The sequence below is a fragment of the Lolium rigidum genome, chromosome 7 (genome assembly GCF_022539505.1).
Source record: "Lolium rigidum isolate FL_2022 chromosome 7, APGP_CSIRO_Lrig_0.1, whole genome shotgun sequence".
In the NCBI taxonomy this organism is placed as follows: domain Eukaryota; kingdom Viridiplantae; phylum Streptophyta; class Magnoliopsida; order Poales; family Poaceae; genus Lolium; species Lolium rigidum.
Genome location: NC_061514.1, coordinates 323,164,387 through 323,181,622, shown reverse-complemented (window position 1 = coordinate 323,181,622; position 17,236 = coordinate 323,164,387). Strand labels below are relative to the sequence as shown.

General features: G+C 45.3%; 1 protein-coding gene and 1 long non-coding RNA gene across 2 annotated transcripts; one reads left to right on the top strand and one right to left on the bottom strand.

Annotated features, from left to right (window-relative positions):
- The first annotated feature begins 2,482 nt into the window (after positions 1-2,482).
- Positions 2,483-3,803, top strand: LOC124669748. The gene is made up of 3 exons (XR_006992310.1): positions 2,483-2,568; positions 2,868-3,020; positions 3,633-3,803. It is a non-coding gene; the product is annotated as an uncharacterized LOC124669748 (long non-coding RNA).
- Positions 3,804-10,046: 6,243 nt separating this feature from the next.
- On the bottom strand, positions 10,047-12,811 carry LOC124674152 (heat shock protein 90-1-like). The gene is made up of 3 exons (XM_047210188.1): positions 12,546-12,811; positions 12,284-12,425; positions 10,047-12,102 (listed from the first exon to the last, which is right to left on the bottom strand). The coding sequence occupies exons 1-3, from the start codon at positions 12,696-12,698 to the stop codon at positions 10,262-10,264; spliced, it is 2,136 nt and encodes a 711-aa protein (XP_047066144.1). The 5' UTR covers positions 12,699-12,811; the 3' UTR covers positions 10,047-10,261.
- Positions 12,812-17,236: the final 4,425 nt, after the last annotated feature.

The following is a 17,236-nucleotide window of genomic DNA, read 5'->3' as shown; positions in this document are numbered from 1 at the left end:
CTTGTTGCTTTGTGGAAATGTACTCCCTCCGATCCTAAAAAAATGTCCAAACCATAGTCTAATTAAGTTTTCTAATTAACCTCTTCTGAATTAACCAATTCTATGCATGCAACCTGTGTCCGTGGCTCCGTACATGCGCGCAGCAGCAGCAGACTACACATGCGCGCAGCAGCAGAAAGGGGACTGCGGGTTCATAAGACAAGAAGATCAAGGATGTTTTTTTGTAAAATCGTACTTCTGACTCTTTTTTAGGATCAGAGGGAGTAGTTCTTTGCTTGCCATCTATCTTGTAGCTAAAATTGACCTAGTCGTGCATGAATTTGCTGCATGATCCTCTCATTGTTATTTTAGCAAAGCATTGTTCCTATCCGTTTATCTGCTGATGACTTGTCTATGCTTGCAGCTTAAGATGGTATGATGAAATGGTGATATTTCTAACACAACCGGCACACATACTAAGTCGAAATTTATCCCCTTTGTGTTTGATATGCTTCCGGAACGACTATGAAGTTGAATCAGCGAGTCCATGGTTGTGGAGAAGGGGATGGAGCCTTGTGGCGAGAGAAGAGGCGTATCCAAGGAGAAATTGTTGGAAAATGGGAAAAGGAAGATTGAGAAGCTGCTCGACTCGATTTTTCTGGATATGTCAAAGTCTCACATGCTTGGTACACAAGACATGACCGAAGCAAAATACTAGAAGTGGGAGAAGGAACCCGCACCACATGTCTGGGATGGTGAGCTCATCTCCTGACTTTATTTGTATCATTGGTGAGTAGTAGTGGCCTAAAGCTTCTGTGAAATATAGGCAATTCCACATTTCATAAAATAAAATTGCTATATATCGGTAATGTCCTATCTCATAATCAACTATGTATCTGTGTGTGTGTGCATATTTGAGCTTAATTTACTTAGGGATTTTTACCTTTTGTGTTAGATAATCATCCAGTTGTGTGCTTCTGGTCTCTATTGGCGGTTCTCGCCTCAATCTTGTAGTACAAGTTGGTTACTAAATTGTTCAATGAATAATCACCGAGCTGATCACTTTAAGTCTTAATGAAGACTTTCCCTCTGCATTGCACGGTTGTCTAAGGTAGTGGAAGAGGAGCGAGTATGCCCCGATGTGGCTTAGAGGGATCCTTGGACGCCACATCATGCCGGGCGGCATGCTTTTACGACGGGTCTAAGGGTCGAGGGCATACATCCGTTGGTCATCTTTGATTACCTTGGATGGGATGCTTATCCGATGGGAGATGTGTTGAACAAGATAAGCAGCGAATATTTTTAAGACATGTTCTACTCGATGTCTTGAAGCTTTCAATTATCGAGGCCCTTGAATCAACATGGAGCTTTGATCTTATCAATTATCCTTAGGGTCCTTGTTTCCTGGTAGCCCAAATTTTTTTTTTGAGCTTGTTATAACTAATGGTTTCAAGGTATCATGTCATGTCATATGTTGCACATTTCCCCCTTCTACTCTAGCTCTTGTCAGTACTAACTGTACTGTTCGTGCTCTGCTATTCTCGAAGTCTGGTCAACTTTGGCACTGCCACACCAGAACTGTCGTATGCAGATACTTTTGTTAGTGCTTGGTGTCAACTGTGAAATTAATACCTCTTATCTGGGTTGATAAATTAATATTAGCATCTAGCTTAATCAACTGAGCATCTTTAAAGTTTATAAGGAATAACTTAGGTATCAATCATTTCAGGTATTTGGTTGAATCTAAAACTTGGAACTGTCGGCTTATGTGCTAACTAATGTTCCTCTTGTCCTGCACTTTATTTGTCCGAACATGCTTTGATTTTGTTGTTAATGCCTTATTTTTACTCGTGTTGCTATTTTAGGATTCTTGTCCATCATGGGTGAGCACATGATCCAGATATGCAGCAAGATGTTCAACCAGCTCACACGTGACGACGAGAAGGTGAAAATGAAGGTTAGCACACCCAAGCCCAAGAAACTCATTGAACAACAACGAGCCTCGGGAGAATGGAAGTGAGCTTCCGAGTGATGCTCGCAATGCCACGTGCCCTTCGCTCGTGGCCTTCCCACATCACGGACCGGCAGCTGAGAGGATGACCCTAGTTTAATGTTGTCCGGCTTTATCGAGGTGCTTGTGCCATTGGAAGGTATAAATTCTTGTCTCCTATGTCCGTTCCAAGTTTCTGTTGTTAATCAAAGTCGGGTTATTGATGGTTTGTGACTTTGTAGATTGAGATTTTTTCTTGATGTGGATGGAGCTTACAGATATGTTTTGATAGTCTTACCTGTCTCGCTGGAGTTGAATGGTTATTCTTGGTAGCTGCAAAGTACAAAATTGAATTAGTTATGATTTTTTCTTGATGTGGATGAAGCTTTGTGGCAAGAGAAGAGGCGAGGAGAAATCGGTGGAAAAGAGGGAAAAGAAGATTAAGAAGCTGCTCGACTCGATTTTCTGGATATGTCAAAGTCTCTTACATCCTTGGTACACAAGACATGACTCGAAGCAAAATACAATAAGTGGGAGAAGGAACCCGCACCACATGGCTGGGATGGTCATCTCATCTCGTGACTTTATTCGTTTCATTGGTGAGTAGTAATGGTGTAAAGCTTTAGTGAATTATAGGCAATTCCACATTTCATAAAATGGTTGTATATTTGTATTGTCCTATCTCATCATCAACTGTGTGTGCATATTTGAACTAAATTAACTCAAGGATTTTGACGTCTATTAGATAATCATCTAGGTGCATGTTTCTGATCTCTATTGGCTTTATCTATTCTCGCCTGGATCTTGAAGTATAAGTTTGTTACTAAACTGTTTAATGAATAATCACCGAGCTCATCACCTTAGCTCTTACTGATATTTTTCTCTCTGGATTGCGCAGGTGTCTAAGGTAGTGGAACCAGAGCAGTATGCCTCTGATATGGCTTAGAGGGAGCATTGGCCGCCAGATCATGCCAGGCGGCATGCTTTTCTGATGGGAGTATGTGCTGAACAATACTAATTAGTTGTGTTAGGGCATACATCCATTGGTCAGGTGCGTGATCTTTGATTACCTACGATGGGATGCTTTTCTGATGGGAGTATGTGTTGAACATGATTATCAGCGGATATTTTTAAGACATCTTCTACAAATTGCATTGAAGCTTAGAATTATCGAGACCCAAATTAACATGGAGCTTTGATTTTATCAGTTAGGGTCCTTGTTCGCTGGTAGCTCAAATATTTTTTTTGAGCTTGTTATAACTAAGGGTTTCAAGGGTTCATGTAGTATCAAATGTTGCGCATTTTCCACTTTTACTCTAGCTCTTGTCAGGACTGCTATTCTCGAAGTCCGATCAACTTTGGCACCGCCACACCGTAATTGTCATATGCAGCTACTTCGTTAGTGTTGGCATCAGTCGTGAAATTAATCCTCTCGATCTAGGCCGACAAATTAATATTAGCATCTTACTTTATCAACCGAGCAGCTTGAAAGTTTATAAGGAATAACTTAGCTATCAATAATTTTAGGTATTTGGAGGAATCTAAAACATGGAAGTGTCTGCTTATGTGCTTACTCTTGTTCCTCTTGTCCTGCACTTTATTTGTCCGAACATACTTTGGTTTTATTGTTAATGCTCGACTTTTACTCGTGATGCTATTTCAGGATTCTTGTCTGTCATGGTTGAGCACACGATCCAGATAAGCACCAAGTTGATCGATAGCTCACACGTGATGACGAGAAGGTGAAAAGGAAGGTTAGGAAATCCAAACCCAAGAAACTCATTGTACAGCAACAAGCCTCAGAAAAATGGTAGTGAGCTATCCGTGGTCTTGTTTTTTCTTTGAATAAATAATGATCCGTAAGCTTGAGAAATAAGTTTACATGTCACGGGATCGGCAAAGCTAGAGTTTTTGTCGCGACTATTTTCATGCTTGAGACTATTTTCACCGCCGATGCAACATTGTGATGACTATTGGATGCCTTCGCACGGAAATTCACTTCGATTAAGTGGACTGGACTATATGTATATTGATGTTTCATGCTTCAACCATTTGCCCATGGAGTTCGTAAATTCTGTTGAGATCAAGTACAACATTGGTGAGCCACCTGGAGTAGTGATGTTTGTACATTTTTTGTGTTGCTTAAAACTTCTTTTGTTAGGCAAATATATTTACTTATTATTGAATTGAGATGTGATGAGTTTGGTTCAAATGCTTGCATGTGTGAAATTGCATATGTGAGTACATGTCATTTAAATAATTAGAAATCCTTATCGTGTTGATACATTGGATGCAATGAAGGCAGGGCGGCCAGTGAAGTCGAAGAACGCAAAGGTGGACATGTAAATGCGCCTGGTGGCTAGGCATGGTTGAGAGCATGTTGTCGGAGCTGAAGGCGACATGAGGCTACACCATGTCACTGATGGAGGTGGAGCCGGGACCATGGCAAGGTGAGAAGAGGGTCTGAGTAGCAAGAAAGGATGTGATGCCTTTTCATCTTGGCTGGTTTGTTGGATGTTGTTGCCGGCATCGGATGAATTGTCATTATTCTTGCCGCTAAGGAGGGAGGAGCCATTATATTTGTTGATATGATGATGGCGTTCCTAGCCTCATTGTGGTTAATACTACATACTACATGTAAATTTTGCTTCTTTCTTAAATCTTTCTTTTGTATAGAAATGAAGACGAATTTGTGTACTATAATATTTGGATATAAAGTGAAGATGAATTTGATGCTTGTTGTACGATGATTAATGGCATAAAAAGTCCACTTCCATGGGCTTTCCAAGTTGTGAAGATGTTTGATCTTTACGATGATTAATAGCACCCTTTTGCTCTCTCCCTAGAGTGTGTGAATAGAGTACGAACTGAATCTGTTTAGAGAAATTTGGAATTTTTTGTAACGCATTTTGCCGCAGCTCGCAACATCTTCATTTCTATCTAGACGATCCGGTGTACGGTGAAATCTGAACTTATTGCTTGTGAGTTATCCACCGGAAACCAAGCGCCAAAGGTGCTAGTTATTCTGGGATATATGGACAGCCAGAGTTTTCGGTATAGGCTAAGGAAACTAATAATTTAGGAAACAAATCTTTCGGTTCCATTTTTAGTGATTTCGTATCCAAAAATCCACCCCTCATGTTCCTTTAATTACCTCGTGGCTCCTCATTAGACGGATCACCATTATTACGTCCGCCGGCATTCTTTGATTAAGGAAACTAATACACCAAAATTTAGGAAACTAATCATTCAGTTTCATTTAGTGATTCTGTATCTAAAAATCCACCTCCCTTCCGTATTCCTTAAATAGCTCGTGCCTCCTCGTTAAACGCATAGCCATTATTACATCCGCTCGCATGCTTGGAATTACCAGAAAATTAAGGATATATCAAGTAATCCTTCCTCCACGTTGGAGATCCACGGCACGAGTGCCTCTCGGTCGTCCATCCTTAACAAGCAACAAACAGAATAGAGGATAAAGATTGCATCTTCTTCCTACGGTACCTACCAGCCAACGAAGAGGAAAAGTTTCGTTCTCCTTCCCGCCCTTATTTTCTTCTAAAAAGTTTCAAACCTTCCTAGCTCTCTTCTATAAGTAGAAGCCCGTTGTCAAACACCGCGTGTGGTTTGCGCGTGTGACTATGACTTAGACTTTGACTCTTGCTCGGTGAGGGGAGGGCGAGGCGTCGAGGCTGCGTTCGGGGGTCATGGCAGAGGCGCTTGGGTGAGTGGCGTTGACTCATGGTCAGGAAAGTTCTTTATCCAGCTCAACGTGATTTCTGGCGTGTCTTGTTGGTTGATCTAATTTGAGTTTTTTTTTTTTTGATCTCCAACTCAGGCTGATGGATGCTCCTTCTATCGTTCTTTTTCTCTGGAGTAGGGCACAAGGTCGTTTGGGCTAGATCTTGTGCATCCTAAGCTGGTGGTTCCTCCTCGTCGTGCTCCGGCAGTCGGAGACGGTGAGCTTCCCCACCCCAGGGATCTCCATCAATAAGGTCCAGGTTAGTTCTTGCTGCCCTTGTATTCGTGTTGCGGTGCTACTGCGTCTTCCTCCTCTGGCCGGCAGTACGGTTGGATGTAGAGGTGGATGGGGGTCCTTCTCTACTATGGCTCCTTTCCTAGCAGATTGTTGGAAGATCCGGAGTAATATAAAGCTAAAGAGTTGTCGGAAAGATGCGGAAGAAGAAGAAATAAAGGCGGAACGCTTAGTGGCTCTGATAAACTGAAAGGGGTAGGACAGTGGCGGTCACGACGTCGACGACATTGTCGGCACCGATCTACTTCTTGAAGGCAACATCGAGGTCTATTCCCTTCCTCCATGACCTACCTATCTCGGGTGAAAACCCAAAAGCTTCGGTTTGGGCGGCAGCGGCGCTCCGGCGTCGTTCCCTTGTTGGAGGCGCCGCCTTGAGATAGCGGGGTTGGTGAATGTGCTCGGTGGTGGCTGGTAGGTAGCTGGTAGCGGTTTCACCGCATCTTCTCTGTCTTCTCCCGACACCTTGGTCTCCTTTGTTGCGGTTGGTGCTGCGGGCGGAGGTGAAGTCTGTGGATGGCGGCGTGGCGAGGCAATTGCGTGGAGCCTTCTCCTCTGGCGGCAAATGTACAATGCCCATGCTTGCTCAGAGAGAGGTCCCTACCTTTTGACATCCGGAGCGAGAAAGCAGGGAGCTCTATTCGCTGCATCTAGGAAGCCAAGTGGTGCGTCCCCGACGTCCTAGGAGTGGCCGGTGGCTGGATCTTCTCGTCCAAACAGAGATGTCGAGCTAGCTTCTCTTCGATCTCGGTAGCAATGCCTGGAGGTCGCCAGCGACATGTGGCAGAGCACCCCATGTACCTAGTTGTTTTTTTCTTGTTTCTTTCAAGGGGTTTTCTGTAAGACTAGAGGCCTTATCTTCAAATATTAGGTTCATTAGGGCAAGTGATGTAAAGAGCCCTATGTAATTTGTACCTGCCACGTGTTCGAATAGAGCTCTTCTGGGGTCTTTTAGACCCCTCTCTTGTTAAAAAAAAGACTGAAAAGTAACACGACAACAATGATGACAGCAACCAACTCAGACTAGACTGACGCGACACCAACTCTGTTCCTTTTATTGTGCAAGAGATCCATGGCGCCTACAATAACAACTTTTCTGACAACAATTTTCTGACGCCTTTTATTGAATAAATATTTACAAAGATGAGAAGCACATCAATTTGATAGCCTTTCTGGATGCAGGATTGATGCCTACAATAACAAGAAAATGTGCCATATCTCTCTTTTCTGCAAATTTGTAGTTTTATCCCATTCTTGTGATAGCTTCTAGTGTTGCCCTCAGAACAAGACCGTCCTTGGTTGATCTTTTGTAGTATTTGTTCTCGGCCTTTGTTGACTTGCCAAACTGCTCGTACCTGAATGTTGGAGACAAAAAATTGTCACTATATAACTCGGACTCCTCGTAATTACACCCACTGAACTCGAAGAAAACAAGAAGCTGGGTTCTCAGCACTTGGTTATTAGTAGGAGTTGAAAATTTCCAGCAGCAACAAGTATCGATACAAAGCCAATTTGAATGTACATATAAAGCAAGCTCTTCCGGAAATCACCTGTTTCTGCCGTCGGCTGCCAATGGATGGCGGATATACCCTCCCTCTGGCTGTCCGGTAGAGCTGGATTGACCCATCCTTGCTACGGTCTCTCTCTCTCTCTAGGCTATGTTGATGTAGCTCTGCTTGCAACTTGGTTATTTACTTGCTGTAGAGACGTTGCTCGTTACATCTGTATATAAAGGGTTCTGGTTCGAATATAAAATACAGACAAGGGGAAAAAGTGCTAAGATATTTGGTTCTTTTGATTATTGAATATACCCTTTTGCGCTTTTGGGCAGCATGAAATGTGCTGCTTCATGGTAGCACTTGTTTATTTCTTTCTTTAACATGTTTCTTTCATGGTGCCACTTGTTATTTGTTCTTTAGCCTGTTTTTTTTATGTATGATCTCCAACAACTCACACTCTTCGTCAACAATACTCGGGCATTCACCTGATCCATTGATGAAATGATATATTTAGGCGGGAGCTTTTTTGCTCCCGCGGTGAACACTCAAAATATGTTTGTCTAGATAATTTAAATTTATATAAATTCCTGACCTCATTTTCAAGATTCGTAATATCAAGAAAAGAGCAGGTGGTCGGTGATGGCACTCAAAAATGTCGTATCAATTAGTACTGCCCCTTGATCTTGCCAGGTGACACGCGGTAGTAGCTTGGCTCGTCCGAGATTGGTGGCCCCATCTTCCTCCACGGCGCCATCGCCGACATATCGAACCCACCGTCGTCAGGTTCTTTGCCGGCAGGCGACGGAGCCGGGGATGGAGCAGGACACGAACAAGGACAAGGCGATGTTGGTGCCCCTGCTACTGCATCCTGCGGAGGACGGCGAGCTGCCGCCGCTAGGTGTGTGGCTCCAGACAAGGAGACTGTGCTCGAGGTGACCACGAGGAAGGCAAGCAGGAGCGGCAGAAGAGAACAGCGAGCCATCGGAGAGATGTGTTTTAAGTTGCAGCGTACCACATCGTGAGGGCTAGGGACCTGGGATGAGTTATATAGAGATGCCACTGCAGAGGAGTTCACTGAACATCGTGCATAGGTTAATGTTTGAACGCTTCTGTACTTAAGGGTGTGTGATCTAGTTGCTCTTTTAACTCCTGACATATTCAGAGGGGGTTAAGCAACACAACCACACAAGTAACTGAGAGTCTGAGACGGTTATGAAACGCACCAGTCTATACCAGAGCAAACTTTTCCACGGTACTAGGAGAAACTTGCTTTGTGGTTAAGTACTCTGATCTTGTATAACTCTGAATTTTATCAAAAGGGAAGATTAACTTGGTTATCCGAGCTAACATGGAGTGTACACACCTGTACAACATTGGTTGAATTTTTAGAAAGAAAAGAACATGGATGGATCGAGTTACAATAGTTTCTGAAACATCTCAGCGAAGATTGGAGTTGTCAACTCTAGTCGACAATATGTCCTGACATAGCTGTGCCATGAAATATGATTTGACTAAGCCTACTGTTAAATATAAAACGTTCTATCAGTTCTAAGCCTACTCAGCGAAGAACACATTTCTACGATTCTAAAAAATCTGAATATAAATATGCACATACATATAGACATTCTGAAGGTACGGTGTAAATTTCTGATGAAAATATGTTGTATTTGAGCTGTACTAAAAAGACAATTTTTTAACAAAAAGCAAAATTTTCCGTCCCTATGCACATCAAAAAATTTGTTATTTCTTGCTAGCTCAAAATGCAACCTAATTCCTACCAAAACTTTGCACGTGTATTAAGAAACGTGTATATATTCGTAGAATAAAACTTACCATTTTTTGAAACATGAAAGTACAATTTTAGATATTACGAAAATCAAGAGCACTAGTGCTCGGGTGCACCCAATCTCCATTCGTAATCGAGATGTAAAGATCAAGACATCCAATTTAGCAGAATATCACATGACATAGAATGTTCTGATCAGAATCTCAACTCTTCACATTTCTTCCGCAGAACATGGACTGTTATCCTTTTCTCTTCAGTTAACACTGAGTCAGAGAACCGGAATAACATGATACAGAGATCACAAGATCGAGATTTAAATTGGTGAAGTGAACAGTTACAGTGTGTAGAAAAAGATTTTGGACATTCAACATGATATTATAAAACACAAAAAGAACTTCTCAACTCTCATTTATTCCTTCAGTTCTCGCGTGCTGTCATCATGACTAATTAGATCTCGGTATCGCTCTGAATTTTACCAAGGGGGAGTTGAGTAAGAAAATCCAGCTTTTGTAACATCTAAGTAGACGTTCACATGAGCTGAACTGTCAAAAGATTGTCAGATGCGTATTAGTTCCTCGAAGAACTGTGCTCAGAGCTTTGAGTTGTCATGTTGAAATCGACTAGAGCGAACAGGACTAGGAGAATCGTTCCTGCACAAATGAGCCGGAGCTGTCAGCTAGAAGCAACAACATGTCAGTTACCACCTAATTGTTGAAAATGCTTATCCAGAGGACACGATCTTTAGTGGACATTTTCTGATCAGACTCTCAAACTCAATCCATTTCTTCAGATTTGAACAAGACACGGACTCAGGGAGAAACTCCCTTCAGTTCACTCACGCCGGACACACTACATTACACGACCCCCTAATTGAGAGGCACGGACTGGACTAGACCCGAATCAACACGACGCAACTCAGACTAGACTTGACACGACACGATACCAGCAGCAGCTCTGTTCCTCCCAATCGATCTTCAGTCGACCTCCTCCATCTTGCTCTCCTCGGCGCCGTCCTCCTCCGGGGCGGGCATGTCGGCGTCCTCCTCCTCGGCGCCAAGGTCATCGATGTTGAGCCCGAGCTTGAGCATCCTGTGGATCCTGGCGGCGAAGGTGTTGGGCTCCTCGAGGCTGAACCCGGAGGTGAGCAGGGCGGTCTCGAACAGCAGCATGACGAGGTCCTTGACGGACTTGTCGTTGGGGTCGGCCTCGGCGCGCTTCCTGAGCTCCTCCATGATGCCGTTCTCCGGGTTGATCTCCATGGTCTTCTTGCTGGACATGTAGGCGCCCATGCTGCTGTCGCGCAGCGCCTGCGCCTTCATGATCCGCTCCATGTTGGCGGTCCACCCGTACTCGCCGGTGACGAGGCAGCACGGGGAGTCGACGATGCGGTCGGAGACGACGACCTTCTCGATCTTGTCGCCGAGGATGTCCTTGATGGTCTTGCAGAGGCCCTCGAAGGCGGCCTTCTTCTCCTCGCGCCGCTTCTTCTCTTCCTCTGTTTCTTCTTCGAGCTTGAGCCCCTCCTTGGTGGCGGACACGAGCTTCTTGCCGTCGTACTCCTTGAGCTGCCCGACGGCGTACTCGTCGATGGCGTCCACCATGAAGAGCACCTCGTAGCCGCGCTTCTTGAGGCGCTCCAGGAAGGGCGAGTTCTCAACCGCCTTCTTGGACTCGCCGGTGATGTAGTAGATGTCCTTCTGGCCGTCCTTCATGCGCGTGACGTAGTCCTTGAGGCTGGTGAGCTCGTCGCCGCTCTTGGTGGAGTGGTAGCGGAGCAGGTCGGCGAGCTTGGCGCGGTTCTGCGAGTCCTCGTGCACGCCCAGCTTGAGGTTCTTGGAGAATGCCTCGTAGAACTTGGCGTAGTCCTCCTTGCTGCTCTCGGCGATCTCGAAGAAGAGCTCGATGCACTTCTTGACGAGGTTCTTGCGGATGACCTTGAGGATCTTGTTCTGCTGCAGCGTCTCGCGGGAGATGTTGAGGGGCAGGTCGTCGGAGTCGACGACGCCCTTGACGAAGCCGAGCCACTCCGGTATGAGGTCCTCGCAGTTGTCCATGATGAAGACGCGGCGCACGTAGAGCTTGATGTTGTTCATCTTCTTGCGGGTGTCGAAGAGGTCGAAGGGGGCGCGGCGGGGCACGAAGAGCACCGCCTTGAACTCCAGCTGCCCCTCCACGGAGAAGTGCTTCACGGCGAGGTGGTCCTCCCAGTCGTTGGTGATGCTCTTGTAGAAGGAGGCGTACTCCTCCTTGCTGATCTCCTCGGGCTTGCGCAGCCAGATGGGCTTCTGCTTGTTGATCTGCGCCCACTCGTGGCTCACCTCCTTCACCTTCTTCTTCTTCTTGCCGTCCTTCTTGTCGTCGTCGACCTCCTCGATGTCGCCTTCCTTCTTGTCGGCGGCAGCGTCGTCCTCGTCCTCGTCGTCGCTGATCTCCTTCTCGGTGGTCTTCTCGGTCCAGAGGTAGATGGGGTAGCTGATGAACTCCGAGTGCTTCTTGACGAGGTCCTTGAGGCGGCGCTCCTCCAGGTACTCGAGCTGGTCGTCCTTGAGGTAGAGCGTCATCTTGGTGCCCCGGCCCAGCCGCTCGCCCGAGGTGTCGAGCGTGACCGTGAAGGAGCCCCCCGCCTGCGACTCCCACACGTACTGCTCGTCGTCGTTGTGCTTGGTGGTGACCACCACCTTTTCGGCGACGAGGTAGGCCGAGTAGAAGCCGACCCCGAACTGGCCGATCATGCTCACGTCCGCCCCCGCCTGCAGCGCCTCCATGAACTCCTTGGTGCCGGAGCGCGCGATGGTGCCCAGGTTGTTCACCAGGTCTGCCACCCACAACAGTTCAGAGATTTCCCGTCAGAAATTCAGCATTTTTATGGTACGGAAGAGATCGCCCTTTAATTCAGAGATTCAGTGGTTCAGAAATACAGCATTTTTATGGCACGCATAGTTCAACATTCCAAAATTCAGCGAGGAAGGGGAAGGGAGTGAAGCAGAGCAACGTACCAGCCTTGGTCATTCCGACGCCGCTGTCGACGATGGAGAGCGTCTTGTTGGCCTTGTCGGGGACGATGCGGATGAAAAGCTCCGGCTGCGCGTCGAGCTTGCTCTTGTCCGTCAGGCTCTCGAACCGGATCTTGTCAAGCGCCTGCAATCAGTTCGGCACCGCATCAGTCAGCAACCAACCGTCCATATCCGACGAACAAGAACAGAGGAACAGAGGAAACAGGGGAAACAAGGAACAGAGGGAGGAGTGCAGCATACGTACATCTGAGGAGTTGGAGATGAGCTCCCGGAGGAAGATCTCCTTGTTGGAGTAGAAGGTGTTGATGATGAGCGAGAGCAGCTGGTTGATCTCCGCCTGGAACGCGAAGGTCTCCGCCTCCGCCGCCGCGCCGCCCATCTGCACGTCCGACGCCATCGTCGACCTCAAAGGGGATTTTTTTTCTCAGTCGAAGGAAGAAGAAAGGGGGATGATGGATTTGGTTGTGGTGGTAGATGATGGATGGATTGTGCGCAATGCGATCGATTTGCTTGTCGCTGCGAGAGATTTGGGGAGAGGTCGGACGAACTGGTGGCGCTTTTATACCCGGAGACGGGGTTGATCGGCGCAGATGTTCTAGCGCCTTCGACAGGGCGCACGAGCTGATCGGTCCCGGCGGAAGCGTTTGGAGTTCGTGGGGGTTCCCGAAGGTTCCTGCCAATTCTCGAGCGGCGGAGCGGGAGGCGGTGTCCTAGCAGTATCTGGAAGCTTCTCCGCGAGGCCGCGACCAACAAAAGGAGGGTGGGGTTTGCTGCGAGATTCGTGCGACCACCCGCTATGGGCCATGGCCATCAGGCAGTAGGCACTTGGCCCATCTGGTCACCTGTAAAATGGACCGCAATTCAGTTTATTTTGGGTTTGGGTGCAGTGGCTCCCTGATAAGGAAAATGCATTCATGCATGTTATAAATCATGGGAAATTTAAAACCTTTTGGTAAAACTTGTCAAAGTGATTGAAGTTTCACTTGAGAAGATGATTTAGGACTAGATCACTGGCTAAGTGTCAAAACTTTAAAATAACCTTTGGTAATATTTTATGTTATGAAATGTACAAGTAAGATTCGTAAATAAAAGTGAATCAACACACAACGCATCCCAAAGAAACAAATAAACCTTGATTCTTAGAGCATCTCCAGTCGCGTCCCCCAAAGGGATTTGGGGCGCGCCGGATAAAAAAAAGTTCCCAGCCGCGTCCCCCAAAGCCGCTTTTTGTCCGCGCGCCCCGATACGGTGTCCGGCGCCCCGAGCCCGTCCCCGCCCCACAGGAGACCCACCGGGGACGCCGGACGCACCGAAATGCGAGGCGGGGAGTGGCGGGGCCGATGCGTCAGCGACACATTGAATTTTAACCTAACCGTCGCCTACCTCGCGACAGAAGTTATTGGTGCGCAGCGACGGTGCAGTTCCCGCAGAGGCGCATCGAAGCGCCTCGTCGCGCCTTGCTCTGCGTGTCGGCGTTAATGAACTCCACCGCTCCCCCGCCTCCCTCCGGCCTATAAAAAGAGCCGCCTCTCATCGTCCCTCTCACACACAAATCCTAGCCGCCACCATCTTAAGAGTCGACGCCATGGCTGGTAGAGGCGCAGGCCAAGCTCGCGGCCGTGGCCGTGGCAGAGGTGCACGCACGCCGTCGTATTCATCGTCGGAGATGGACACGAAGGGCCCCATGCTGATCGAGTTCGTCCTCGTCCTCAAGAGCGACCCACGCGGCATTCAGGGGCTGTCGGACAGCTTCGCCGACTTCGTCGCCGGTGACGACCGCCCCGGCACGCTGCATCTGCGGGAGGATTCGTGCGGCTACTACTGGTGGATCGTGGACGTGATCTACGACGCGCGCCGCAAGATGTACCACCACAGCCTCCAAGCCAGCTTCGTGCTCGTGTTCTCCTACTTTGGCGACAGGGACATGAGCGTCAAGGTCTTCGACAAGACGCGTTGTCGTCTCAACTACCACGTCGACAACACCGACGAGGATGACGACTGAAGAGTGTTGTTTCTTCGCAGCGAATATATGCACGAAGGTCTCTGGTTGTTCTTCCTCGGAAGAACCAACAGGGGCACCCTCACCAGCTAGATTTTCCAGTTTGGGTGACTGGGTGTGCCCTCGAGTGTTCTTTCTTGGCAGCGAACACACCAAACCTTCGATGCCCGGCCTAGTTAGGTTTAGTTTTTTTGCAATGTTTTATATTTGTGTCCACTATGGTTCAAACTATGTATTAGTTTGTGGAAAACCATGTTCCAAACTATATCTTCATGTAAACCGCGTTCCAAATTATGTATTAGTTTGTGGAATATTTCTTCTCTTTATTGAAATAAAAATGCAAAAAAACAAAAAAAAATTAATGTTTGGGGGCGGCGTTTGGGGAACGCGGCTGGGGAGCGACGTCCCCCAAACGCGGCATGAACGAAACACGTCCCCCAAACGCTCAATCCGGTGCCGTTTGGGGGACGCTTTGGGGACACGAGTGGAGATGCTCTTATATCATCGTCTCTGACCATCAGCTAACACATGTGCTGAATATTTCTCTAGAACATGATCCATCAACGAAACACCAAATCCATTCTATTATTACCTTAATCTATCCTATCACATCTCATGTTATATTACCTTGGTCATTATCTGATCTACCATCAATTGTGATTGAGAATTGTCAATCACCAAGTAAATCATCAAGTCAATGATCCAGGTCTTGGATTTCCAAACCATGATCATCTCAAACCATGATCTATTGAAATCTTTCTAGTCAACACACTATCAATTCCAATCTTCTGAGAGAAGAGGTTTAGAATCCTGGTGCATCCTTAAACCCTAGGATCAAGATCCATTTAGAAGTTGGAGGAGCTGAAACCTATTCCAAGTTAAATGAGAATATAATCTTTAAGCTAAGGTTATATTATAGCCAAGGATACCAAAGTTTATCTTGGAAATATAAGTAAAGATACCTAATAACTAGTTCTCTTAACCAAATGAACCTACTACGAGAATAGTGTAGAAAAAGTTTAACCACCTATTAGACAAGGGACCTTGACAAGTCAGATGGAACCTATAAGCATTATGATCAAAGGATTATAATGATCATGATTGAGTCACTAGTGATTTACATGTAGTCTAAGGGTGACATTGGTGGAGAGAATTTGATCTAGTAATAGACAACCTTAGAATAGCTAAGGATAGGCAAGCTAGTGTGAGAGCAAGTGCGCATATGAACCTTTGGAAGAGACACACAACATTAGTTGTTCAAATGCCACTTAACCTTAGAGTTCAGAGTCATGATCATATGACTAAGTGGCATATATAAGAACCACATTTAACTCTAGAATAAGTAGCTACGCTATAGATGAAAATACATAAGGGAAATAAGTCTTATGAGTAAATACTCACAAATTGGTGGGTACAACCAATCTTAGAGTGGAAATTAAATGAGTTGCCAATATATAGCTGAGCCCATGAAAGAGTTTCCGACCTTCAACAGAGAATAATATTAGATGGCAACCCTATGAAATCAGCGAGATCGTTGAGGAATGATTGGAGGAAGTGTGACCATATGATCTTAAATAGGTTTGACCTAGGGACTTAGAACCACTACTCCAATAGTTGGAGTGATCATAAGGGATCAATCAAAGAGACGACACCTGATATCAAAGCAAGATAATTTACAAGGCTTTAGTGAGAAGCCTATTGGATTAATAAATGGAATATTAGAAGTTGATTGAACTCTTGTAAGTGAGGAGTATAATGTTTGTGTGGATCACATGAATGTTAGAGGGAGTAAGATGAGACCTTAGCCTATCCAGGAAAGGAATTCCTTAAGCAAGATCCCTAGTCTTGAGAATATATAAACCCTAGGAAAAGCCCTTAGTAAACCCCAACTCTAGTTAAGATGATCCTTTCTGAATCATCTGAAAATCATGTCTATTCAAGTATCCTCACCTATCCATTTTTTTTCTGCTAGTGGTAATGCCGCTATAGCAGATATTCAAAATTGTTTATAAGTATCTTAAACTCAATTTTGAGTGATACAAGATCATATAAACCTTCTCCCAACAAAAGTGGCACCCATTTGATATTTCTCTCAAAAAGGAAAACCCTAATTGGTATTCTACATCTCATGTGAGCTATGAATGTAGACAACCTTTATAAATTGCAGTAACCAAAGAAATGGAAATATATAGAGAGCCTATGAAAATTCCGAAGGGTCAAAAAGCTCATCTTGAACTAAGATTTCATTTTTGAGGATCTCAAATATATATCTCTCTATCCCAAAATTATTTTCCCAACTTTTTAGTTTGTCCGTCAGCCTCGATACGTTGTCCGGAAGTGCATGCGTCTAGACACGATTTTTGATGCATGCGACTAGAGATGCTCTTATTGTGTTTGTCTCTTGTATCTCCTCCCTTGTTTTCTTATTTTGCATTGTTGTTTATGACTACTCGCAATTTGTTCGCATGTAAGAATCATATCTTTATTAGTTTAAAGCAGAGCTCTACCTGATTTTTACGTCTAAAAAAGTACCAAAGCCATATCGGTGAAAATATCAGATTATTTACACAAGAATGTCGTATCTATTGATAAAACGTGATAGAATAAAATAAAAAAGAGATTAAAAAGAGAGATAACCAAGAAAGAGTGCAATTTACGAAATACTAAATCTATTCTAAAGATACAATAATAAAAAGAATAACAAAAAATAAAAATAAAAAGTACTCCAAACAGAAAAAAAAAAAGTGAAAAATGCATGATGGATGGTGGAGGACAGAGGGAGAGTACACATCATTCCTTTTTTTACGGTCCATGGAATTTCATACAAGAAATTTTGTCGCAGCAGGTGACTGGCAGATGGTATTAACATACTAGGTAATTCAAACAAAGCTTCGTTCGACATGTACGTGCACTATCTCTGCAATCGCTTCGCATGC